Source organism: Myotis myotis, unplaced genomic scaffold (assembly GCF_014108235.1).
Source record: "Myotis myotis isolate mMyoMyo1 unplaced genomic scaffold, mMyoMyo1.p scaffold_m19_p_6, whole genome shotgun sequence".
NCBI lineage: Eukaryota > Metazoa > Chordata > Mammalia > Chiroptera > Vespertilionidae > Myotis > Myotis myotis.
Window position 1 is genome coordinate 4,473,373 of NW_023416368.1, and position 26,108 is coordinate 4,499,480.

At 57.4% G+C, this 26,108-nt stretch overlaps 1 protein-coding gene across 1 annotated transcript in view; it reads right to left on the reverse strand.

Moving 5' to 3' along the window:
* Positions 1–2,747: 2,747 nt before the first annotated feature.
* Positions 2,748–26,108, reverse strand: part of NSG2 (neuronal vesicle trafficking associated 2) — a 32,886-nt gene continuing 9,525 nt past the window's right edge. Inside the window, exons 3-5 of the mRNA XM_036315107.1 lie at positions 24,901–24,984; positions 5,391–5,501; positions 2,748–3,554 (exon numbers count right to left, since the gene is read on the reverse strand). Coding sequence (XP_036171000.1) covers positions 3,363–3,554; positions 5,391–5,501; positions 24,901–24,984 — 387 coding nt within the window. The 3' untranslated portion in view covers positions 2,748–3,362. The remainder of the gene's footprint in view (positions 3,555–5,390; positions 5,502–24,900; positions 24,985–26,108) is intronic.

Sequence of the window (26,108 nt, forward strand, 5' to 3'; positions counted from 1 at the left end):
CAGGATCTTGGTGCCCAGCCTGGCGCAGGGCACACCCAGGAGCAGCCCCTCCCACCGCACGGGCGAGCTTCCCGGGGCGAACGTCCGAGTGTTGGCGAGAAGACTTGAACCGTGTGCACAGGCACACACAGCTGTCCTGTGAACCACGTGCTGTTTTTGAGCATTTCCTGGCTCCCGCCCCCCTCTCTGCCGGGCAGCTGTGCCCCGCGGAACCCCATCCTCCCAAACCAGAAACCGCACCCTCCAGGACCCCGAGCGGCTTCTCCCTGAGCAGCCCCTTTGTTACCCTCTCCTAGAACCGACCCCCGACCTCGGGCTCCTGGGGGCCGACAGGGCCCTCCTTCCTTCCGAGGAGAAACCCTGACTCGGTGGGAGCAGTGTGTGGGCTGGTCCCGCCTTGAGGCCCCTCCGACCCTCACTCTCGCTCCCGTCGCACCTGCAGCCGCGGCTTGTTCTTCGGGCCACGGAGCAGCAGGTCATTGGAGACGGAGCGCTTGAACCTGTGTCCACTTAGCCGCGAGCTGACTGTGTAATGGGAAACCAGCGTGTGCTCACAGGGCTGGAGGCCGGGCGGTGCGCGGGTGGGGGTGGGGGCTGCCTCACGCCCCAGCTCGGCAGCCACAAAGGGCAGGAGCCACACGCCCTCCCTTCCTCCCACCGGCACGCCTGCTCGGTCACAGCCCTGGTGCAGCCATGAGCTTGGAGTCAGCCTCCCGCTCCGCCCGGTCAGGCCTGCCCCCCCCCCCCCCTCAGACGCCTGCCGCCCATGGGAGAGGAGGGGTGAGCGCAGCTCCCGGCTCCCACGGCTCCCAGGCCCACGGCAGACAGGAGCGGTCAGTGCCGAGTGGCACCGTGGTGACCATGACGGTACCGGAACCGCGGAGCTGCCTCCTGACCGCGGGGTGGGAGCCAGGGGCTGCCCTGCCCGGGCTCCTGAGGACACGACAGCGATGAGGACGCTGGGCCCACCCCACGCAGGTATCTGAACACACAGCGCTTAACCAGGCACGTGGCGCGGGCACCGGCGTCGCTGTCAGCGCGAGCCCGGGACCCCGAGGCCGGCTGGGGGCGAGCCAGTGCTGGTGACTCTGTGACTTGACGTCTGAGGATGAGCCGCAGCCTCCACAGATGAACAGACGGACGGACGGACGGCTCAGGGTCTCACAGAAGCGGGGTGGGGGGCGGGGGGGCGGGGGGGCGGGGTGAGTGGCCAAGGAGCACATACCTGCGTTTAATCCCAGCTCAGCTGCCACAGCCCTCGGGCCCCTCTTCATCCCTCTGAGCCTCAGTTTCTTCATCTGTCAAATGGGGTCCATAACCCCTACCTCCCAAGGCCATGAGAAGATTTAAATGAGCCAAGCAGGAGTGGGCCCCACCCATCGCCCAGCCTCCCCCTCAGGCTGGGGGCTAGCGGCCAATCACATTAGGTCGGGGCACAGGTGCTCCTCGCCCTTCCTTGCTGCTTCCGCGTTGGCTCCACCTCCAGGCCGCAGGCAGGGAAAGGCTGGGTGCTGCCCCGCTCAGCCGGCCCCCCAGGCGCTCACAGGGCAGGACCTGGGCCGCAGGCAGGGAAAGGCTGGGTGCTGCCCCGCACAGCCGGCCCCCCAGGCGCTCACAGGGCAGGACCTGGGCCGCAGGCAGGGAAAGGCTGGGTGCTGCCCCGCACAGCCGGCCCCCCAGGTGCTCACAGGGCAGGACCTGGGCTGCAGGCAGGGAAAGGCTGGGTGCTGCCCCGCACAGCCGGCCCCCCAGGCGCTCACAGGGCAGGACCTGGGCTGCAGGCAGGGAAAGGCTGGGTGCTGCCCCGCACAGCCGGCCCCCCAGGCGCTCACAGGGCAGGACCTGGGCCGCAGGCAGGTAGCCAGGTGCCTCTCTCGGTTCTTGCTTCTGACCTCGGCATCGTTTCAGGATGGAGGTCCCCCCACCACCCAATTCCAGGCCCAGCCCCGGGGACCCTGCCCCAGCCTCTCCCCGCCGGGCCCGGGAGCAGAAGATAAAGGAAGGCCACGACTCTCAGACACATCTATCTTTATTTGTTTCCTGTCAGAAAAGTTCAAGAATTACACAAAAAATACTCAGCCTCTGCTACCTACTGACAAAAATACACCACGAAGTTAGAAAGCGCTCAGCGGCTGGGCTAGGGACAGCTTGTCACGGGCTGTGGATGACGGATGGAGGTGGGTGACCTGGGGCCGGGCGGAGGGGGGAGGGTCGGACGGTGGCCTTGGCGGCCTTGGCGGGACGCCGGGAGCCGCTGCTCTCGGCCCAGCTGCTGTGCACAATGACAATGACGGCCGCACAGCAGCCACCCAGGCCCTGGCATGGCCGTCAGAGCTCCGTGCGGAAACCTCATCTCAAAGCACACCTCCCAGCCTGCAGCCCACGCCCGCAGAGTGGGCCTCCCCAGAGTGTTTGTGGGGCGCACCGTGGGTGCCGAGGGGGTTCAGGGCCGGGGTGGGGCGGGCTGAGGCCGGTGCCGCCTCCTTGTCAGGAGCCTCTAAACCAGCTCAGGGGTGGACAGATGTCGCTTCGACACCCCGCGTGGGCAGGAGACCCGAGTGTGCACCTCCTTCAGAACCAGCTCGCTTCGCTGCGGCCCCCGCCTTGGGTCTCCGGCCCCCCCTGAGCTTCCTGGTTACGACCTTTATTGTTCTTCTCATTGCTATTAGCACTTCGGGAAACAAACAACCGAACAAAAGTTTAAAATCGGGTGCCTGTGCGCTTTCAGCAGCCCCCCCGCCCCCCCCCCCCCCCCCGGCCTGTCAGGAACGAGGGCAGCGCCCAGGTGAGGCTCTAGAAACACCAGGAAAAGACACAGGGAGTCGCCCGCTCCTGTTTGCGGACACCACCCCCCCAGGCGGCTCGGAAACCCTCACACGTCTGTGCCGACTGCCGGGCACCCCTGCTGGGGGCTGTGACCGTGAGCTGTGGCTCCCACAGAGCCCCCCTGTGTCGCCCCGGGTCCCGCACCCCCAGAGCCCACACAGAAGCTGCGGCCCCTCATCTGAGCAGCCGAGGGTCCTCGCTGCCCTCCACGCCTCCCCACGCAGCCTGCTCACCCTTTTCCTGTTGGTGTTCTGTCTCCTGTCCTGTTTTTAATGTTTCCTAACAAACACTAAGCAGTGGCCTTGAACATGTCTTACATGGGGACGGTCAACACGCAACATGCCTTTGTACACGAGCCGGACTCGGGGAGAAGCGACAATACCAGGGATGAAAAGAAAGCGATTTGGACGACGCCAGCGCATGGAAGTTCAGGGGAGCCCCCCGCCCCCCACCCCGGGAGGACAGCCTGGTCTGGTAACTGGAGCTTTTAGCCAGCGGGGTCCCCCCTGCGCCCCGCCCCCCGGCTGCGGTGGCCCCTAGTGGCCCTGGGTCTTGGGCGGCTTGGGCTCGTGGATGACGGCGGCGGCCGAGAGCCAGGGCCCGATGGCGCGGGCGGTGCTCTGCTTGGCCACGCTGTAGTGGCTGATGACCGTGTAGAAGCGGCTCCGGGAGCTGGGCTCCTGCGACGAGTAGTAGGCGTCCAGGGAGGCCGGGATGCAGCGCTTGTGCTGGGGACGAGAGAGCCGGTCAGCACCGCGCACACCCCCTCCCACCGCCTGGCGACACCCCCCCCACCCCCCGCGGGGCCCAGCCGCAGAGCAGGGGACAGCGCCCGCCGGCCTCCCCCGCCAGGTCACCATCGGCCTTGAGGCCGACACTCCCTGAGGCGGGAGAAGGAGGCCGGACGGTGCTAATTCAGCTGCCTCCTCTGTTACTGGCTGGTCACCGCCGTGGCCGCTGTGGGCGCCACCGGGTCCCCCTCACCTGCGGCTCCCGTCACCCCACCCCACCCCACGCCCTGCCCGCAGCCGTGGCCGCCTATTTCCTTTAGTTTGCTCTTGTGTCTCCTCTCCATCAAAGCCTTGGTTCCCGCCCTGGCTGGTTTGGGTCAGCACCAGCCTGTGAACTGAAGGGTTCCGGGTTCGATTCCACTCACGGGCATATGCCCGGATTGTGGGCTCAATCCCCAGTAGGGGGTGTGCAGGAGGCAGCTGATCGATGGTTCTCTTATCATTGATGTTTCTCTCTCTCTCCCTCTCCCTTCCTGTCTGAGATCAATAAAAGCATCTATTTGTAAAAAGCCTGGTTCCTGACCGCATCGATGCAATTCCACCATCAAGGGCAGATGTTCAGCAAGACGCGGGCGGGGGGCCTGGCTCTGGGGCCCTGGGCCCTAACTGTCCCCCAGGACCCATGTGTCTTCATTTTCCAGTGCATTTCTTAGGGAGCGTCTCTGCCAATGGAAGCACACCCGCCCCGCCCCCTCTCCCTCACACATGGCGGCACCTCTGCCTTCGTCTTATCCTGGGGGGGATTCCGTGTCCGGGCTGGACACCTCCCTGCCTTATGGTCACCGCAGCACAGAGTCCCCCGTGTGGCTACGTCGCAGCATATGCACCTGCCCCCGATGACAGTGTCACCACCACCCAGAGCCCGGGCTCCTGCTCAGGACATGTCTTCGGGAGACACGTGGCACCTTTCCTGGGGAACCTGCTTTGAAGGGGACGTTGCACGTGCGACTCCCTCACTTTGCAATGTTGGGTGACGTCTCAGAAACCGCTGCTCCCCAAACGCCCTTCACCTCCCTTCCGTCGGATGGAAATGGGGCGAACCCCTGCATTTCTCAATGGGGTGCAGCTCCACGGAGGGAACGTGCATGAAACGCCCAGCGTGGGCTCCCGGGAAGGGTAGTTTACGAAGGCGCACGTCCCCTGCTCTAGATCCGGATCAGACGTCTATTCTGACGAACGTTTGTGGAGAGCGGTTATCTGGAACAGCGGTCGCTAACCAGTGGTCTGTGAGGTGGGAAAGGCTGATGTAGAAGGCCCTTCGCTGGCTGGCTTTACTAAGTTCTCTCCTTTGAGCCTCACGAAAGCCTATGGGCAGGTGATGCGTGCCCATTTGGCAGGTAAGACAGCTGAGGTTCAGGGGGCGAGGGGACGCCCGGGGCCACGCAGCCGGCCCAGGTCTTGGAGGGAAGGAGCAGAGTGGGGCTGCGGCCAGGGGCCCCTCAGCAGCTGCCTGTCATCCATCTCTGCGGGCCGTGGGGACAGGACGCAGCCCTCAGACCAGGACGCTCTGGCCAGGGACAGCCCCGAGGACGGGACGGGCAGTGTCCCCCAGGGAGCGGGACTCTCCTCACTGCGACGCCTCACAGCAGGGTGCACCTCATCTACTGTCCCCCGAGACCAGTCCTTCGTGCCAAGTGGCAGACCCTCGGTCACCCCTTAAACAGTCTGCAGGGAGGGGCGGGCCTGGAATCTGGGTGCCAGAGAGAAGAAGACATTGATAAGCCTCCCCCGGAAGCTGCTGTCCCCGGGATGCTCACCTGGGGAGGCCCTTACCTTGTAGACAAACCCCTCGGGGCAGCTGTGGTCGTAGGTGAAGGCTTTGTAAACCACCAGGAACACGATGCAGGCAAGGAAGGCGAGGGCCAGGCTGACCAGGATGGTGACCTGGGGGGACAGAAAGGGTCACCGCCGGCTTCCTGCCTCAGGCGGCAGCCTTCGAGCCTGGGGGGGGGGCGGGGGGGGCGGGCAAGGGACGGGCTGTCGCTCACTTGCACTGTGACCCTGAGCAAACCACCTGCGCTCTCTGGGCCTTGGTTTCCCCTCCTGCCAGATACTTTCTGAAGCTGCTTCTGGGTCCAACATGATCCCCCCCTCCCCCCATTTACTTTCCCCGCGAGCTCTCTGGGGGCGGGGGGCGGGGGCCGATCATTCCCTCACCACCTGGCGCCGGCACCGAGGTCCACTCTCAGGTGTCACTGCTTGCTCACCTCCACGTGGACGCCCAGGACACGTTCCCGCCCCTGACCTGGGCCCTGCCCGTTCCCCGCCCTCGCGGGCTCAGGCCAAACCCTGGACGTCCGCCTTGGCTCCATTCTCCGCAGGTTCTACGCTCAGCCTGCCGGCAGGCGCTGTCCCTCTGCCTTCAGACACGTCCGCCATCCGCCCGCTTGTCACCTCGGTCACCTCCACCCTGGCCCACGCCATCGCCGCCTCTCACCTGCGGCCCCCGCGCCCCCACGCGGACTCGCACAGCCGCCAGCACAGAGGCCCGTTCAGCATCGAAGGCCAGGCCCCGCCCCGCTCTGCTGGTCTCATCGCCGAGCCCCAAGCCCAGCCCCTAACGCGAAGGACAAGCAAGCCTTCGAAATAACACAGACCCAACAAACCGGGGGCGGTGCGGGCCCCTGGGCCCCGGGGCCTGGCCCGGTCCCTGTGCACAGCTGGCCGGCCCGGCCCCAGGATAGCACGCATCGGGTGTTACATAACCAGCTGTGTGTGTCTCATGTTCTTTTTCTTTTATTTTTGCATTTCTTTTCTTTTCCCTCACCGCCCGGCGCCGGCACCGAGGTCCAATATATATGCTGTTTATATATGTTTTTCTCAGGTCCTTTCAAAGCTGGCAGCCCACTGAGTCAGTCGGCCTAGAAACATGGAGTTCTCCTCTCATGAGAGGAGGGTGTTTTGATTCAGAAGAAAAAAAATAATCACATCGACGTTGGGGTCCCCATGCCCTCTCCTGGCCGCCCAGGCCGGGGGCGCGCAGACAGGAGGAAGCGGCGTGCGGCTGCTCCACAAATGGGGTTGTTTGTTGGCATCTGGGCGCATGGACGGGAGGACTTGGCGAAGGGAAAGGTGGACACGGGGTGTCTGTCTGAACCCTATGGTCAGACCCCGTCCGTGTGAGCATGCAGCCGGAGGATGGAGCCCGTGTGAGCATGCAGCCGGAGGATGGAGCCCGTGTGAGCATGCAGCCGGAGGATGGAGCCCGTGTGAGCATGCAGCCGGAGGATGGAGTCCGTGTCAGCATGCAGCCGGAGGATGGAGCCCGTGTGAGCATGCAGCCGGAGGATGGAGACCGTGTCAGCATGCAGCCAGAGGATGGAGCCCGTGTGAGCATGCAGCCGGAGGATGGAGCCCGTGTCAGCATGCAGCCGGAGGATGGAGCCCGTGTGAGCATGCAGCCGGAGGATGGAGCCCGTGTGAGCATGCAGCCGGAGGATGGAGTCCGTGTGAGCATGCAGCTGGAGGATGGAGCCCGTGTGAGCATGCAGCTGGAGGATGGAGCCCGTGTGAGCATGCAGCCGGAGGATGGAGTCCGTGTGAGCATGCAGCCGGAGGATGGAGTCCGTGTCAGCATGCAGCCGGAGGATGGAGCCCGTGTGAGCATGCAGCCGGAGGATGGAGCCCGTGTGAGCATGCAGCCGGAGGATGGAGTCCGTGTCAGCATGCAGCCGGAGGATGGAGCCCGTGTGAGCATGCAGCTGGAGGATGGAGCCCGTGTGAGCATGCAGCCGGAGGATGGAGCCCGTGTGAGCATGCAGCCGGAGGATGGAGTCCGTGTGAGCATGCAGCCGGAGGATGGAGCCGTGAGCATGCAGCCGGAGGATGGAGCCCGTGTGAGCATGCAGCCGGAGGATGGAGCCCGTGTGAGCATGCAGCCGGAGGATGGAGCCCGTGTGAGCATGCAGCCGGAGGATGGAGCCCGTGTGAGCATGCAGCCGGAGGATGGAGCCCGTGTGAGCATGCAGCCGGAGGATGGAGTCCGTGTGAGCATGCAGCCGGAGGATGGTATATGTTTGGTCTCTGTTCCCAAGCTGGGACCTCCAGCCCCGCCCTGGCCTAGGAAGGAGGGAGATCGCTGGGTCTTGCTCTGTAAGGAACCTCCTAGAAACCCCAACTGAAGAGGCTCAGGAGCTTCCGCAGCATCTGGGCCCCACAGGCCCCACAACTGCCCTTTGCTGTGAGGAGGGCACACCCTGGAGCCCCGGAAGCAGCAGACCCAGCGCGTCAGGAGCGGGCGCTTCGTGGGGAGATGAAGCAGCTGCCCGCGACACCCGTCCTTTGTATGTGACAGCTGGGCCCCCAGAGACAGATGCCGCCACCCTGCACCTTGCCAGCGGCTGCAGAAGTCCCGCCGCCTCCCAGCGCTGGGCCGGCAGTCGGAGCAGCGCCTTTGGGGCCGGGCTGCCCAGACGCAAAGCCCAGCTCCGCCCTCGCTGTGACCCTGGGGAGTTCCTTGCCCTCGGAGGCCTCAGTTTACTTCTCTCTGGACGGGTGACACTGGTGACTTTCTCACGCTGTGAGGCAAACGGGGCGGTGCACGGAGCCCCAGGGCTGGCTGCCCGAGGTCACGCCCTCGGTTAGCACGCGTGGAGTGCAGACGTGCGTTGGTCACCCCACCGTGTCCTCGCGGCCTGGGGGTGGGCACCATCACCGTGCCCATTTCCAGGCGGGCTTTCGGAGGCTGACGGAATGACGGCTTTACACGCACGGGGCAGAGGGAGGCTAGGGACTCGGGTCCGAAGTCCCGCTGCCGCCACATCCCACTGCCAGTGTATCTAACTACATGAGCGATATTTTTATTAATAATTCATTGCCCCGTGATTAAAAAGACAAAGGTGGAAGTCCAAGAGGAAAACAGCCGTCACTACCGGCCACCATCTCAGGCACGTTCTCACTCGCTTGCCGCCTGTTCCTATGCGCACACGTCCCCCAGGAACCCCTGTTCTCCTGCGGCTTCGCTTTCTGCCCCTTGCGGCCCAGGACCTGCTCGCATGCCTGCCGGGAGCAGCGGAACCGAGGAGGCCTCAGTTCTCCCATCTGGAAAATGGCTCACCACCGCACCAGTCCACACACACGGTCACGAGGGACAACCGTGGCGATCCCGTGCGAATGTGAAGGTGACCGGCGAGTGCCTCCCGCTGCCATCGCTGTTATCCCTGCAACCACGGAGCCGAGTCGGGGTCAGGGGTTTCCTCGGCGTGAGGACCATCAGGGTTTGCTAGTGCACCGTGCTGCCATCAGCCGTGACCTGTGTCCCCCAACTACCTACACCCCCAGGGCAAGGCTGTGCCCTCGGTCCTGGGGCCTCCAAGGGCCCCTGGGTCCTGCTACTTAAAGGGTCTGCTGGTTGTTTGTGCTGATGGGGCTGAAGCTCCTGAGGTGGGCGTGTCCTCCCTGGCCCCTCCCATCTCCCCTCCCATCCATGGCCCCTGCTACACTGAGGGATCTCCCGAAATTACTCCTCTGAACAGTTGGTGATGAGGCTGAGAGTGCGCCACACCCCCGTGGGCTGACTCATGGCCTGACACCATGGGCCTGCGACTCCCTGAGCCTCAGAGCCATGGAAGGAGGTAGATCAGATACAAAGTCCTGGGTCCTGCACCCCGAGGTCCCGGCCCCCTGTCGGTACAGAGCCCAGGAACCAGCATTTCCACGCGAGTCCAGGAGGCCATCCGTGCACCCGGCCCCATCAGAGGCACAGCTGTCTCAGTGCATCTCAGCCCACGTCTGCACGCGGCCTGCATCCCGTCGCCATGGAGACACCAGCCCTGCAGCACACAGCGCGTTCCATTAAGCTACTTCCATTCCTCAATCCCCTTTCTTGGCACAAGAGTTGATAAAGAAAAGAAAATCAGGTCAGCAAAATTGGTTTGGAAAATGAGAAATCGTCGTCTTCCAGCTCCAGTGTGTGGCTCTGCTACGCGTGCCGGTGGGGCTCCGGGCCAGCGAAGCTGCTCCACACGCCACAGCTCCTGCGCAGGCGGAACCACGCCAGCCGCACGGCGACAGCAAGCGCAGGGGCCCGCACAGCCGGCCACGCTGGGGACACAGCATGTCGGCCCGCTCTCAGTGTGCATTTCCCCAGGAGGAGAAAGGGTTTCTCCCCAGGCTCTGCCTCCTCACCCCTCCCGCCCTGTACACACACACACACACACACACAAACACACACACACACACCAGCATACACACACACTGACATACACCAACATACACACACACACCAGCATACACACACACTGACATACACCAACATACACACACACCAGCACACAGACTCACGGGCATACAGACACACACACACTGACACACACAGTTGCCCCGACAGGAGTTCTCACAGAGAAGGGGTGACAGCGGGGCCTGAGGCTGCCAGCCCTGGGAAGGTCTGCTTACAAGCTTGGCCTCTGGCGTCTGGGGTCTGGGCTCGGAGGAGGGCCCCCACCTCTCCCAGAACCGGTGCGAGAGGCTCAGTGTGCCCACACGGTGCCACCAACACCGCAGGGCGCCTCAGTGAGCCAGCCTTGGGTGGGAATGCCGAGCCCCGCATGGCAGGACCGGCCGAGAGTGGGCGTCTGCTCTGTGAACCCTCCGCTGGGCTCAGCGTCCGGACAGGGAGGCTCCCACATCCAAGATGACTTCATTGGGAAAGATTAAGATGGACATTGAGAATTACTAACCACAATGAGGCTGTTTAACTTGATCTCTTATTAATGTTTAAAACCAGCCCTACCAAGTAGGTCTCACCATCCTCCCATTTGATAAATGAAGACATGAGGCCCAGAGAAGCCACGGGCCTGAGGGAACTCAGACACGGCGCCCGGGGCAGCAGGGTTTGGGCTCCGCTGGCCCGGAGGCTGGCCCTGCGCACTCACCCAGGCGGCTGCCTCCGGAGCACAGGGGAGCGGCATGCTCCCACCCCACCCCGAGGGCTTGCGCCATCACCCCGCGGGGTCAGCTCCCCGTGGAAGCCCCAGCCCATTAAGGCGCCCACGCTGGGGCGGGTGGGGGGCGATGAGTCTCCTGGGTGGGCTGCCTTGTGAAAGGAAAGGGAGCATCTGCGGCCTCGGACTTGTCTCTTCCGGAACCCAGGGGGCACCCCCGCAGGAAGGAGGCGGGAGGTGAGACCAGCCGGGCCAGCAGTGCATTAATATTGGTGGAACCCTTGAGAGGAAAAGGCTCGGTTTACATTGGAACCTGCCAGAGCTGCAGCTCAGTTCCCAGTCTAATTCGCTTTCGCATGAGCATTAAAAATGAGGGATGAGGGGCGGGGCCTGTGATGAAAGAGCTCAATCTCTGGCCTCCCACTCCTCTGGGTTTCTCATTTGAGAGCTCACACCACGGGTCAACCTGCAGCAGAGGACAGGCCGTGCAGCGCGCCCCCTGCAGGACGGGCAGCGGCCGTGCCACAGGAGGTGGTGGCTCTATAAGCCCTAAACCCAGGACCAGTACAAATGAGACCTGGACAAGGCACCCCGACCCAGACCGCCTGCGGGAAGGAGCACGCTTCCCTCGTCACCGCCTGCGTGCGGGCCCAGAGCGGTCAGGCGGCAGGAGCCAGCGAGGACGTCCCCGTGTGAGGAAGGGGCGTGAGGGCGCTGGAGGGACCGGAGGAACGCGCCCATCTCCCCGGCACAACTCCTGTTGGCAAGGACGGGAGGAGGCCAGATAATGGCTGACTCGGCTTTTGAAGAAGAGACAGACCCTGAGCTCTAAGTTCAACTCCTCAGCTCGTAAACCGGGGGCAGTGGATGCAAATCTAAGCTTTCGTTTTTTAAACCTTTCAACAACCTATTTTACAGGAAACAAGGTTTCAGAAGTGGTGACTTCGGGATCAGGTAGCAGTAAAGGCTAAGACCAGACTGCCCCCTCTTCCCCCCGCCTCCCCCCGTCTGTTCTAGAAGCGGGGACGATGGGCTCGAGGGAGTCAGGGAGAAGACCAGCAGCACCTGCGGCCAGCTACGGTGCCGGTGGGCGGGGGTTAAAGGGCCAGGACTGTGTGTCCATGAAATAGCCCCCTGCCCTCTCCTGCCAGGCACAGTGGGGTGCGGAGAACAAGGACCTAACATTTACGGAGCATCTGCTACCAGCCCGGCCCCCAGTGTGTGCGCCTGGTGCATGGAGCCCGTGCAGGAGCGGTCTTGCCGCCGGGACCCCTCCGTCACAGCCAGGCCAGGCTGCACCCCTTCTTCCTACATCTCCCCACACGCCCGGGCCTCCTCCTGCCGGGCTGCTGGGCCGCTGGGCTGGGGGAGGCGTTGGAGCTTCCACTGCAACCTTGTCAGTTGCCTGCATTTTGTAAAATGTGGTCCAGAGACAAGAAGGCCCCACCCATCTGAGCAGGGCTGTTGTGACGGAGGGAGAGTCGGTAGCTGAGATGCCACCGGCCTTGCTGTCTCCACGGGAGTGACTGTGGCTACAGATCCGTCCCCACGTGCAAGTGGCGGACTTTGAGCAGACGGGTCCGAAGCTCCTTTACTGCTCCCCTGATTATATGTGAGTTTATTATGAAAACAAAGGCTTCCATGGGTTCGGGGTATGGCAGGGTGCAGTTCACTCAGGCTCCTCAGAGCCTGGGGTGCAGGGTGTAGGAGGGAATCGGGGGGAGGTGGCAGGAGCAGGCTCTAGGAACAGACTGGCTGTGTGACTTAAGCAAGTGGCACCCCCTCTCTGGGCCGCAGTCTCCCTACCTGCAGACGTGGGATCCATTGGAGTGCCCACGGCCCAGGCACAGGGCCAGGCACACGGGCGACTCCCACAGACCTGACGTGAGGCTCCTGCTGGGCTGGGCATCCCGCCGGCCGGCCGGGCTGGGCTTTGGGCTGGCGTTGCTGTTGAAATCCCTGCCTCAGGCAGTGGCCTGTGGAGCCAGTTGCTGACTTCCTGTCCCTCAAATAGCAGGCTGCCCAGCTGGACCTCTAATTGCACCAGAAAAGCCTGTTGAGTCACAGCCTTAATTAACTTTCCCTGGTTTTATTGGGGAAGTAACCAGGCCCCAGCCTCTCGCCCACTCTCCCCCGCTCCTCATAATGGGAGTGCCTGTCCCTTATAAACTGCCTGACTACAAAGTCGAGCGCCTCAGCCAGCAGACCCACAGGGCTGCACACAGCCCGCCCGCACGCAGAGGCCTCTGCGCTCAGCACGAGGGCAGGGCTGGCCCTGGTGACCTGACCTTCCCTCAGCCGGTTCCGTGGCTGCGCTCCGGGTCCGGGTCTGGGTCAGGCTTTGTGCTTACTCACCTGTGACCTCGCCCTCCCGCCCAGCGGCCCAGCGGGGGTGATGCGAGGGCGTCATGACCCAGAGCGCAGGGTCAGCATCCCTTCCTGCAGGGGAAGCTGCTCTTTGCAGGGTTGGAAACCCACGGGTGGAGGGTGAGTTCGGGTCAGCAAGCGGCTGAGGAAGCAGGTTTGACACCTGCCTGGGCAAGACCTGAGTTTGGACCCAGCTGTTTGCTCCTTGAGGGCCCTGCCGGAGGACCCCAGGGCTTGGCTGGTCAATCAATCAATTAATCAATCAGTAGGAAGTCAGTAAGTGCCACCTGACCAGCTTCATTCATCCTATTTGTACTCCATCCTCTCTGGTTCCAGAAATGACTGCAGGCACCGTGCAGGCCCCAGGATTTAGCAGCCCTGACCGCCCCCCGGGGAGATGGTCATGTGCCCAGTGCTGCCTCGAGCATGCCAGCGCCTCTCCACGTGCCTGCACAACCCTCAGAGGTCGGTGGTGCTGTTATGTCCCCATTTCACAGATGAGGAAAATAGCAGCGAATAAAGGGAAGGATGGAGGACGGCCCTTCCTGGAGGTGGGTCTAGCACAGCCCGTACCTGCAGCAGGGGCAGCACGTTGGCTCTGGGTTTTCTGGAAGCCTGACCAAAGACAGGACCTGGATCGTTAAACATCCACAGACTCCCGAGATGATAACACGCGACTGCGCAGAAGATGCACACGTGGCTCCTCACGCGCGTGGCCCAGGTGGTCGCTCTGTCCTGGGCTCTGACTTTCCTCTGTACAGAGAAGGGATGACAGTGCTGCCCCCACGGCTGGTCTGGAGGCCCAAGGAGAGGCTGGATGCCGCAGGCACAGGGCCTGGGCCTGGCAGACGCCGTCAATACCCACCTCCTGCCCAGTGTCTGGCCTTCCCCTCCACCGTGGAAGGAGGCGTGGTGGCCGTGGGTGTTTAGCTGTGGGCAGGGCTGCAGCCGGCTCATTGTTGCTTAAAAATAGGAAAAAGGCCGTGAGGCGCTGGGGGCGTTGCCACCGTGTGCTCCTGAATTCCACAGGCGGCGGCTGAGGCTTGGCGGCTCCCAGCCTGGGAATCCACATTAGAACGAAAGGTGCCTCCACCCCACCCCCTATACTGCGCTGCCCTGGGAGGCTCGGGAAAGTCACGCTTGCCTTCATCTCCTGCAGCGAGGAGCGCAATTGATTTTCCCGGCCTCATTTTCGTGTTTTAAAGAACCGTTTCCCGAGGGCTCCTCTGAGAACTGAAATGGAGAAAATCTCATTCATATTTCACCACGTAACCCAAGACTAATTGTGTCCCTGATCCTGGCGGAACACCTCGTTCACGGCCCGGCCGGGCACATGGGAGGCGGAGACGCCATAGCAGCCCCTGCCTCGGGAGAGCCCTGAGGCCAGGCGAGGAGCACTGAGGTCAGGACAGCACCAGGGGGGGTGGGGGGGTGGGGGGGGGAAGGGCTGTGCAAAGGCCTGCAGCTGTGGGCGGTGCAGATGGCGAGGAGGAAGCTTGGAAGGGAAACAGAGGCAAGCTCACTCGGGGAGCGTGGGCCTCAGAGGGAAATGTGGCGGGGGGACCAGAGAGCTGGCAGGTAGCTACTGGCTGCTGCTCCCTGACGGGCACAGCTGAGGTTTAAAAATTACTCTGCCGGTGTGGTTGGCAGTTGACTGGAGGGGTGAAGTGGGGAGATAGGGAGACCGTCACGGCTTGGGGTCTAAAAACGATCCATGACGGCCCTCATCCTAGTCCGGCGCTGGGCCAGGTATCGGGGAGATACCAAAGCAAGGCGGCGGACTCAGGTTTACCAGGTGCCCACTGCGTTCTGGTGCTTTCCGTCTGCTAGCTCATCCAATCTACAGTCAACATCAGTATCTGCATCTCAGGGAGGGAAAGAGAAGCGAGTCACATGGGGAGCTGGCAAGTGAGGCGGGTCGGGCTCCCCTCCCGGAGACAGGGCGGCCCAGCATCGAGCGGCCGCGGCTCCTGCACAGGAGGGGACCCGCTGCCTTGGCTGTGCCGCTGCGGGGAAGGCTCTGCTGAGGGTCAGTGTGACTAGTGCACAGAGCCCTGGGCTCGGTCCATGTTCCATGATCAGCCAGGCAGCTTTCGAATCAAATTCACGAGAACGGGGGCTTCAGCGGCAGCCAGCCTTCCGGGACGGCACATGTGGGCCGTGCCTGGGATCCCATGAGCCGCCCACACCGCCTACCCCATGGTGGTGGCTGCTCTGTCAATGCTTAGTGCCTGAGTGGGCCACTTGGAGCAACATCTCTGAAGGGAGTTACAATTAAGAGATGACAATGGGTTCGTTTCAAAATGTCATAGTTCAAGAGGGGTACCTAGGTACAAAACGGAATTTGTCTATTAATTCTTCACATATTTACTGAAAACCACCCACACCCTTCCAAATTTCACCAAGCCAGATGGTTTAATGGGTTAATTCTTTTTTTGGTTTAAAAAACAAACTTGAAGAAACAGATTATTTTTCTCCTCTTTTAAATTTCCCAGAGCTTGGTGAAAGAAAAAGGTATGTTCTCTTTACAAAGGCAGCATAACACTAATACCATACCTGACAAAGACAGCACACACACACACACACACACACACACACACACACAACGCAGCCTCACAATATTAATAAAGAAAAAAATTAACTAATATATTAGCAAACAGAATTCAGTGCTACACCATGACCAAAGGAGGGCATGTCAGAATGGCTTAATATTTAAAACTCTATCAGCACAATTCACCATAAAACTAGGTCAAAGAAGCCAAACCACATGATCCTCTCCTTAAATGCAGAAAAGAATCCCTCAGAATGTACATGGTCAAACACTAGAAACAGTAGACCAATACTGACCAATGCAATTGGATAAGAAAATGACATTAGGAGTGTAAAAATGGAAAAGAAGAAATAACATAAGAAGACTAAATACCAGCGAAAGGAAGCGATAGTAGCATTATGGACAGACGATACAATTATATGTGTAGAAAATCCAAAGGATCTAATTTTTAAACAAATTATTAGAAACAATAAGAAAAGTTGATTACTTGTACACTAATACCGATCTTGTACTTACCAAAATGTACAAGATTCAAAAGCATTTTTACTAAGTATAAATAACAACCAGTTTAAATATATAATGGAACAAGGTGCCCTTTCTAAAAATATCAACAACAAAAAAATAAGTGAAATGCTTTGAAATAAATGAAATAAGACTGTAAAGGTGATTTCAAAGCTCATGAGAACCCTGAACAAAGGCTTCAACAGATGCGAAGTTCAATCTTGTTTCTAGATAGACTCAAATTTCTAAAGATGTCACTTCTCCTCAAATTAATCTATAAATTTATGGAATCCAAATTAAAAAGTAGCATGATTCTTGGAACCTAAACAATATATTAATATTTATGGAGAAACAAGCATGTAAGAATGGGTAAGGAGTTTCTGAAAAGTAAAAGGAATGGGGGAAGAACCGTTTACATAGATTTTAAGATGTATTATAAAACTACGTAACTGAGAAAAGTTGGTATTGTCTTGATTTTCAATACCAAATAATTGTCAGACCAATGGAAGAAAAGAGAGCACAGAAGTAACTCACATACATATTGGAATCCGTGTCTTAAAAAGGTGGCATGTCAAGTCAGAGAGAGGATTAGCTGGTGACCACAGACAACTGCCCACTGGCCACTCACTAAGAAATAACATTGGATTCCCAGCTTACTCTTTACAAATTCCAGATGGATCCAAATTTCAACATAAGAAATAAAATAAAAGAAGCACCAGGAGAAAAGAGTTCAGGGCGGGAGAAGGCCTTGATTTTATAGAGTTGAGGGTATCAATATTTTCCTGTATGCCTTCTGGAGTTTGTGATTACAGCCAAAGGAAGAAATCCCATAGGCTTGGAAAAGAAGTTACACCATAACCAAAGCCAAAAGGCAGAGGACAACTGAGAAAGGCTCACACAAGTGAGAAGGACTGCGTCCCTAGCTGGGGGAAGAGGCCATGCACATCGGGAGGAGGGACTAACAGGTGCTCCAACCAAATAGAATGTTTTCCAGGCAAGAAGCCAAGGTCAAGAGTCCATAAGTACACGGACAGAGGCTCGATCTCACCAATAATGAAAGAAAGACACATTTAGACAAAGCCGAGGTGCCATTTTCTACCCATCAGCTTGGCAAAAGTAACAATGCGGGAAGAACGCATTTGTAGGGATGGTGGAGGAAGGACTGGTGGGACAATTTCGGAAGATAATGTGGCAAAATCCATTAAAATTGGAGATTACCGTAGTCTCTGGCAAGACTTTTAAGATGAAGATTCTTGTACCCTCCAAATATCCTTGCAAAATCTAGGAAAGACGTGTGTGTGTGTGTGTGTGTGTGTGTGTGTGTGTGTGTGTGTCACACACACTAGGAAGCTAGGAAGTTCATTGCAGAGGACTGAGAGCTGGAACAATAGGGACTGATTGAGGAAGATTAGGGCCATCCTCGGTGTACATCACTAACAAGAACAGAAAAGGACCTCGATGTGCTGATGCAGAAGGATCACTGAGATTATGATTAAGAGGGAAAAGCAAGGTACAGAAGAATGTGTATAAAATGGTCCCATTTGAGAAAATGAAAAGGTACCAAATGTATACATGTGTATATAAAGATACATGTGCCGATGTGTAGAAAAGGCGTGAGAACATCAGAAGCTATTTCTGAACTGACCGATAGAGCGTTCTGCAATGACGGAAATGGCCCACAGACCTGAGCTCTCCATCTGGTAGCCACTAGGCTCACATGGCCACTGAGCACTTGAAAGGTGACTCGTGTGACTGAGGAATTGAAGTGTGAGTTTTGGTTCATTTTCATGAATTTAAGCGCACGTAGCCACATGTGGACAGCACAGGCACAGATGATGGATATCTGGGGTGAGAAGGATTATTGAGAGAGAGAAAGGAGACTTCCTTCCAGTCCATGCCGTTCTATTCTGTTGGGATTTGCATGTGTAATTGTGTTCCTTTTATTTTAAAAGGAAAATGGCTGGCCTCGCAGGGTCGATGGTCATAGGGATGCAGACTGTCCTCAGAGCCAGGTCCACAGGGCCGTGGAAAAATGCAGGTGAGGAAGGAACTGCCGAAGGAGGTCAAGGTGACAAATCCCCAGGGGTAAGGTCCCAGAGGAGGAAACGGCCAGCTGTGAGGACAGGTGCATGCAGGAGGTGATGTGGGTGAGGGGTATGAGATGAACAGGTGTGCACTAGATGATGAAGGGGGGACCATTCAGGGCGGCGGGGACAGCTAAGCTGAGGAGTGGGGGCAACCTGGGTGGTGTGTCCAGGATTCCAAGAGTAATTCCGAAAGGAGAGGAGGCGGAAGAGAGGAGCAAGAGACAGGTTCAGAGAGCAGGTTCCATGGACCGAGAGGCCCAGATTCCACCCGGAAGCCAGGGGCGGCCCCAGGATGGTTTCAAGCAGGAGGAAGAAGTGGCCACACTGGACTTTGAGAAGAGACATGCATTGGCTGCGACTTGGAATGTCAAAATCAAAGACTGAAGCTGGAAAAGACTCATCTTTATCCTCCACAGGAAAATCACAGTAATGCTATTATGGACCTAAATTGCATTCTGTACATTCTATTGTGTTTGCCCATAAAAACAATCACGTTTGATCATTGAGTTATTCAGCATCAAGAGAAAAGAAAAGCTGAAGGAATGCGCGGTCCCACCCCCATCACCATCTCGTTTTTATGAAGCCCCCGGCCCTTGAGAAGTCTTCTGTCTTTCTCTCCACTGGTTTTGCTAGGACCGCAGTGACCGGGAGCTGCTGGGAGCATCAGCCGCCACCCGCCACACCTGCCGCCCCAGGTGGGCTGACAGCGGTGTGATTTATGTTTTTAGACCAATAACCACGGCGGGAAATCCTAGGCCGAGGTTTCTCAGCCTTGACACTACTGACATTTGGGGGCCGGATAATTCTTTGTTATGGGGCCCTCCTGTCCCTTAGGAGGCTTAACAGCATTGCTGGCCTCTACCCATTAAATGCCATTAAAGGCCACGCACACACACCAGTCCTGACAACCACAAATGTCTCCAGACTCTGCCAAGTGTCCCCGGGGAGCCAAGTCGTCCCTGGCTGAGAACCACTGTCGGCAAACATCAGAGACAGAAGAGCCCCTGGGGACCAGCCACCGACTCAGAATTTTACAAACAGGAAAGTGAGGCACAAAGATGGAGACAAGAAACATCCCTGTTTAGAGATGTTTTTAGAGATTAGAGATACTTTTCTTAGCCTCAGAGAAGTGCGATAACGGAAAAATATCGGAGGATGGAAGTCAGTTTCATGTCGCCAAATACTCTCTCCCTCCCTCCCTGCTCCTTCTTCCTAATATGCATGATTCATGCTAGAATTTCTATTTACAACCTGGTTATCTAGCTACAAATACTATCAAGATTAATAATTATTATAATGAAGATTATAAAAACAGCCCCTAATTCAGCACTTTTTCTTTTTCTTTGTCCGCAGTGAAGAGGTTAATGGAAGGTGTCTGAGATACACACAGTGCAGACGGCTCTGTGCAGGCCATCTGCAAGGCCCAAACATAATCAACACACTCCCCTCTGAAGGGGGCACTGGTACCCCGTTTTACAAGTGGGAACAGGCCCATGGAGGTGAGGTGACTGGTCCAAGGTCACGCAGCCAGTGCGTTCTAGAGCCTATCAGGTTGCACGGTGCCACAAGGTGCAGGATGTGGAATTAGGATGAGCTCGTGATTATCTCCCGAGAGAGCTGAACCCCCTCAGGGAGCCACATTCTCTCCGAACTGCTCCGATTCCGGCGCTGGGAGCTTGTCAGCATCTCCAGAAGGAGGCTCAGTCTGTGTGGCAGTTGCTATGACAACTAGTTTTCTTATAATTATAGAGCATGGTGGTGACACCACAAGCTGCACATACAGTTGCTTTGTTAGGACCTGTCTTCCCCTGACAGTTCCAGGAGCTTAAGCATCACAATTTTAAAAAACCACATTTAATGTAATTACGCATTACAGTCATGGAGGCCAGGGGAGGAGAAAGGCGGGCGGTTGACCCTTTCACTGTGTGAAGAGCCTGGAGGCAGGCCACGTGACAGGTCAGAGGAAAACGGCATTTCTCCCTTGGGAAGTCTTTGCTTTTGTATTTTCTTTGGGCTCAATGCATGTCAGGGCTCGGCCAAAAGTATATTTAAAGAGAAGAGAGAAGCAAAAAGAGCCAAATGAAAATTAGCCTAATGCTTTTCAAATAGCAGAGAGGCAGCAAACTGTTAGCATTCCAGCAACCACTTGCCAGTTTAGTTTAGCTTATGTTCTCTCACTCAGTCCTCCCATCAGGCCTTTGGCGTGGGCGTCATTATCCATCCTACAGACGGGAACAGAGAGGCAACGTGGCTTGCTTTAGTCACACAGCCCCACAGTGTCCAACCCCAATCCATGTTCCCTGCTGCCATGCTGCCCCTCTCACAATGAGTGTGGGAAGCAGCTCCTGAGGGTGGGGGGAGGGGAGGGGTATGGTTTGTAGGATTTGCCCATTTCCGTGGTGTAAATACTCCTACCATAGTTGTCAACAACTGGTCTTCAAACATACTAATTGGCCCTGGGGAGCCCTCCCCTGCAGGAGCGCCTGGGGCAAGAATACTCACTAAGCTCTCCAGTCCCCGTCTGCACTGCATGTGTTAACGAGTGGCGTTCTCCATCACGGCCCTTACTCAGCCCGGTCTGAGTCCAGGAGGAGGAGAAGCTGGCCCTGGGAGCAGCCAGTCCCTGGCCCCGCGTGGTCACCCGTCAGCCAGTCCCTCCTGCCAGCCCCCGGCATGTTCCTCCTGACGCAGAGCCACACAGGGTTTGTTAAAGAGAAAATCAATTAGGCCACACCTGCTTTTCAATGTCAATGGCAACAGAGATTTTTGAAGGTCACTGTAGCAGCACAGTTGCATCGGCCGGAGGAAGCACCAGCACAAACACAGACCAGCATCTTCCTCCTGATGTTCAATAAAACCCTCGCCAGAGGGCGGCCTGCACACCGCCGCCCCCCCCCCCGCCCCCCCCCCCCGCCCCTTCCCCACCCCCACATGCAAATGCTTCCCCGCCAGGTAACACTCTCTCCTCACCCAGCAGGCATTGTTTTTAATAACTTACCTAAAATGCTCCTCAAAATAAAATAAAAAAATAGGAGAGCAATAAAAACCAAGGCAGCAGATAATAAAGTAAAATAGCTTATCTCCATTTGCTGCTGTCAGCAAATATTAGAATCCTGAGCCACGGAAGGCGGCCCCTGGCGCTTGGATGAAAAATTAGGAGAAGCAAACGGTCAAGCTGAAAATGGGGTCTCACCTCCCTAGGAGTGGCATGAGGCAGAGACGTTGATAAAAATGTGTCGCGGGCAAGAAGCAAAGCGAGGCCCCGATTTTAAATAAAGATCCTGGGTCCAGGCAGCCAGCTCTGTGTGTCAGCGTGCGGTCCCCATCAGCCCGGGGCCTGTTCTGTTGGCTCATGCCCCTGTGTGCTCAGTTACTAACACGGCGTTCGGTGCCTGGTGGCCAGGGACTGGCAAGGCTCTCGGGGTGCAAAGATGAAGAAGACACCGTCCCAGCTCAAGTCAGTGGGAGACATGGCAGGTCACTCCATGGGGCCACCACTGTGACTGGTGCTAGAATGGAGTCATAGAGCAGGAATCGGGGCCCCCAGGAGGAAGGACAGACTGCGCATGGGCGGCGGGCAAGACCACACAAGCCAGGAGCCCCTGACTTGGGTGTTGAGGGATGAGTGGGGTTTGCCTGGCGGTGAAGGATTCCTGAAGCACCAGCCTCTCCTGTGGCCCCGGCCCCTCCCATTGCAAAATCAGCTTTCGAAGCACCCAGCTCCCAGGAGTAAGAAAGAAGGAGGGGCTTCTTCTCAGGCCCCCATCTCCTCAACAAGCCTCTGCAATGACTGCGAGAGCCTGCTAGGTTTTAGAAAAGACAGTACCAGGCGACTCTTGCAGCCGATCTTCCTCACCGTGTCTCCCTGCCCTGCTCTCTCTCGCATCCTCTCCCTCGGGGTAAGTGCTGGGAGCTGCTCTCCGGGGCAGTTTTGAGGTGTGCAGTCATAGCTCTTGCACCTCTGCGCAGGTACTGAAACGCGGGGCAGATGTGTCTCTGCTGTCCCATGGTTACCGCTGCCTGAGCAGTATGCTGGAGGGTGGCCCGCGGGGTATCAGCGTCCTGCTCTCTGAGACAATGAACACCTGACTTCCAGCCCAGGGTCTCCACCCGGTCTCCATCTGAGCTCCAGACCAGTTACATGCAAGGGAGGTTCGACCACCACCCTCCTTCTATCCCCCAGGCGCCTCACACTCAATGTGTCCCCCCCAGCTCCCACTTCAGTGGGTGGCCTCCCCCAGTCAGGCAAGTCCCCGCCTCTCCTCCTCCAACCAGGAACACACCTGTCAGGCCCACCTCCATCTCAGCCCACCCTGACCGAGCCCCGCTGCGGGGCCAGCTCAGCCCTCACACCCTGGTAGTCACCACCCAGCCTCCTCCTCAGTCCCCCGCACCTACCTCCCAGCAGAGGCCCCCCCGCAGGCCCAGGCGCCCTCCTTAGGAAAGCAGAGCCTCAGAGTGGCTCATTCCTCCCACTCTGTTCCAAGTGGCAGGGCCCCGCGCCCACACCTGACAGGGCTGTCCCCAACCCATGCTTCCTCCTGACCCCCAGGACTGACCGAGTCAGGCTACGTGGATGGCTTGGGTAGGCCCGGACCGACCCAGACACTCCTTTTCTCTCAGTTGATAAAAGAGCCACATCATCAAAGTGGCCAAAGAGAAAACAAAACCAGGGTCTGCGCCGCGCCCCCGCCCCCCCCCGCTCCCCCCCCCCCCCCCCCCCCCCCCCCCCCCGCACAGCCGCCGGAGTCCAATCTGACTCCTTTCTCTCCTGTCCTCTCCTCCGCCCGCTGGCGTTTTTTCAGAGCTCCTCCCAGGGAACACACACTGTGATCTCTGCCTTCTCCACACCATCTTCTCTGTGGAGTATTTGTGTGAATTATTACGTCTTCACAACCACCATTTCAAATGACTGCTGGATGAGAAGTAGTTTTAGATAATAGGGTGGTGAGGGCCTGGGGGGCGGGGGAGAGCGGATGGAAGAGGTTCATGGGGAGAAGGAGGGCCTATGTCATACTTTCAACAATAAAGATTTTTTTAAAAAGAACTTGTAACACTATTTGATAAAAAGAGCAAATTTTAAAAAACCACTCTAATTTTTATTATTATTGAAGTAGTATGTGCTCATATGAAATGTGGAAAGCACAGGGAAATAATAAGATAAGGAAAATACCTCATAAGCCTGTGATTAATCATAAACTCCTCTAAAAAAGGTGATTCTTAGGAAATTGTTAAAATAGTCCATCCTACGGGTGTGGTCCTATGCACAGGATGGAGAGAGAGCTATTGGTGATCGAGCTGTCCCAACACGGTCTTCCACGTGACTCTGCCCATATTTCTGAAGCCCCCTGCCGCCAGGAGACAGGTCGGCTTCTCTCCAAGGCCTGGTGCGTGTGTATGACACCCCATACTCCCCCCCCCCTCCCCCGCCAGCTACCTGCTGGTCCCTGCCTGCACCTGCCCGCGGTTCAGGCCGAGTCCGCCTTCCCTGGGCCCCGGCTGTGTGCCAGACACTGCAGCTGCAGCCAGCAATAAGAGCCCCCTGCTCTCAAAGAGGGGGTTCGGGGAGATGCCACATCCCTCCAGCTCGCGCACCGGCTGCAGGAACACGGATCTGGCACAAGGACAGAGAGGACCAGAAACAGACCAGTATGTTTATCCATGTTCACCCGCCAGTTCCCAGACAACTTGCCCAGCGCTGTTTGCCTATCGAAGGCCCCAGTCCCCGTTGACACAAACAGTTACTGTTAGCTGTGCGCTTGCCATGCACGGAGCCAAGTGCTTTGCGTGTACTCTGCGTCATCCTCACAGCAATCCTATTGTCTCCATTTGGTAACGGAGGCTACGCCCTGCTTGGGGCCACACGGCTCAAGCCCAGCCAGACCGCTCCACTGTCCACCCCCAGGACCACCTGTCCTGCTGCCTCTGTGGCTGACTGCCTCCTCATTCTCGTTAGGTCTTCCCACGTCTCTCTATCCACTTACCATCCTTATCTGAGCCACTGTTGATTTTTACTTGGACCCTTGCAGTAGCCTGAGTCTCCCCACAGTCCTTCTTGCCCTCTAAGCCCATCAACCACATAAAAGCCAGTGCTTTGGTCAAAACCCAAATTCAATCATGTCTCACTCCTGTTTAAAATCTTTCAGGGGCTTCTAGCATTAAACCCAAACTCTCCATACGTGAGCTAGACCTGGGACTGTCAGCCCTCTGCCCACTCCTCCTGCCTCATCTCTACCTGCTCCCTGTGCCCCTCCTAGAGCCCAGCCTCACTGCCCCTTTCCTGATTCAGTGTTGGGGCCAGACTCTCTCCAGCCTCAGGGCCTTTGCACAAGCCGAGCTCGCCTCGCCACTAAAGTCCAGAAAACTTCCCGGGGCTCCTCCTTCCACAGAGCAGGCTTCTCGGCTCCTCCACGCAACCCGTCCCCATGACACAGGTTGGTCACTTTTCCTCGTGACCCCTCCACCAGGAAACAGAAAGGCAACCATCTTCTTTTTCCACTGGAAAGTCAGCTTTTCTTTCCCTTTGTTTTTATTGGATTCTGTTGCAACCGTCTACTGAGTAAAACCTGCGTTTCCTTATACATTTCCTGGATTTGCGCCAGGCAGGCAGGGAGATGGGGACAGGAGGAAAGAGAAGAAAGGAGACACACTTATCAGTTACCAAATTATCCAAACATTCCGGGGCAGGAGAGAGCGTGAGCCACCCTCAAGAGGCAGCGCTTCTGTTGTTTGATTAGACTCGGTGACCCAGACAGCGTGGCCCCAAGAAATGGTCCAGAAATAGCCTGTCGCTTCCTGTCTCCAGGAGGACCTGCTGCACTCGCGCGGGCTCTGAGCCGCCGGAGCCGCCGGAGCCGCCTTACCTTTATCTCTCTCTACACCATCAAGACACTGACCGTAAACTCGGCGATCTTCGGCACCCGGAACTTCCCTTTGTTCTTCTGTTCGGGCTGGTACTCCGTTCTTGTCTTCACGATCACCTGGAATGTGCAAGCGGAGTTAACACGCATGGAGACTGCAAACACACCACACCCTCCCTCTCCTCTCTTCGCTAGGATCACGGCACTGTGCGTAAGAGCAGCAAACAGACAGCCTCCCTCTCACGCACACGCAAGGAAACCGAAAATTCAAATTACCCATCACACTTCCCCGTTCCAGCAGAGACCACCATGGCCAACGATTTGGTCACACCTTTCCAGATGTTTTACATGCATACAGATGCAGCTGTTATGCATACTTGCTATTTAGGCAAATACATAGGTCCTTTTTATGATGGCTTTGCACTCTATGAATTATAACCTGCTTTTACCACACAACACTACACTAACATAGTCCACGTAGACAAATATATTTTGCCTTTTAATGTAGCATAATATTCAGTGTATGCACAGAATCTCTATCGCTGAACATTCAGATTGCTTCCACAGTTTGGGTTATACAAACAAGCTATGGTGAACATCCTGCAGCTAAACCCTGGCACACATATTAATTCTGAATTGATTTAGGGACTTCCACAAACAAAAACATAAAGGTCTATTAGATCTATGTTGTTTTCTTAAAGTCTGAATATTTTGCAACCTGCGTAGACATGTACGGAGGGAACGCTGTCCCACTGTGCAGGCAGAGTGGAGGAGAACGAAGCCTGACAGATGACCTGTGACTATGCAGAGAGCCACAGCGCTACAGGGAACGCAAAAGCTGCCTGGGCCTCAGGGCCTCACCCGTGAAATCCGGACAATAATCATAACATAACCCCTCTTTAACCAGTCAGGGTGCCTGTGAGCCAAAGCCTGGGCAGCTTATGGTAGGCAGCATTCTAAGATGGGCCTCCAGGTCCCACCCCCACCCAGTGTGCATGTACTGTATAATATCTTCCCTCAAAAGTGTGGGTGGGACCTGTGTATGTGATAGTCACTCCTCTAATGACGTTATGACATACACGACTCACCATAGCAGACTGGCCTTGAAGGAGGAAGCTGGCATGTTGTGAGTGGGACATGCGCTAGTACCTGAGGGCAGCCTCTAGAAGTTGAAAGTGAGCTCAGCTAACAATGGGTCATTCAAGATCATGGGAACTTCAGTCCTGCAACCACAAGTATCTGCA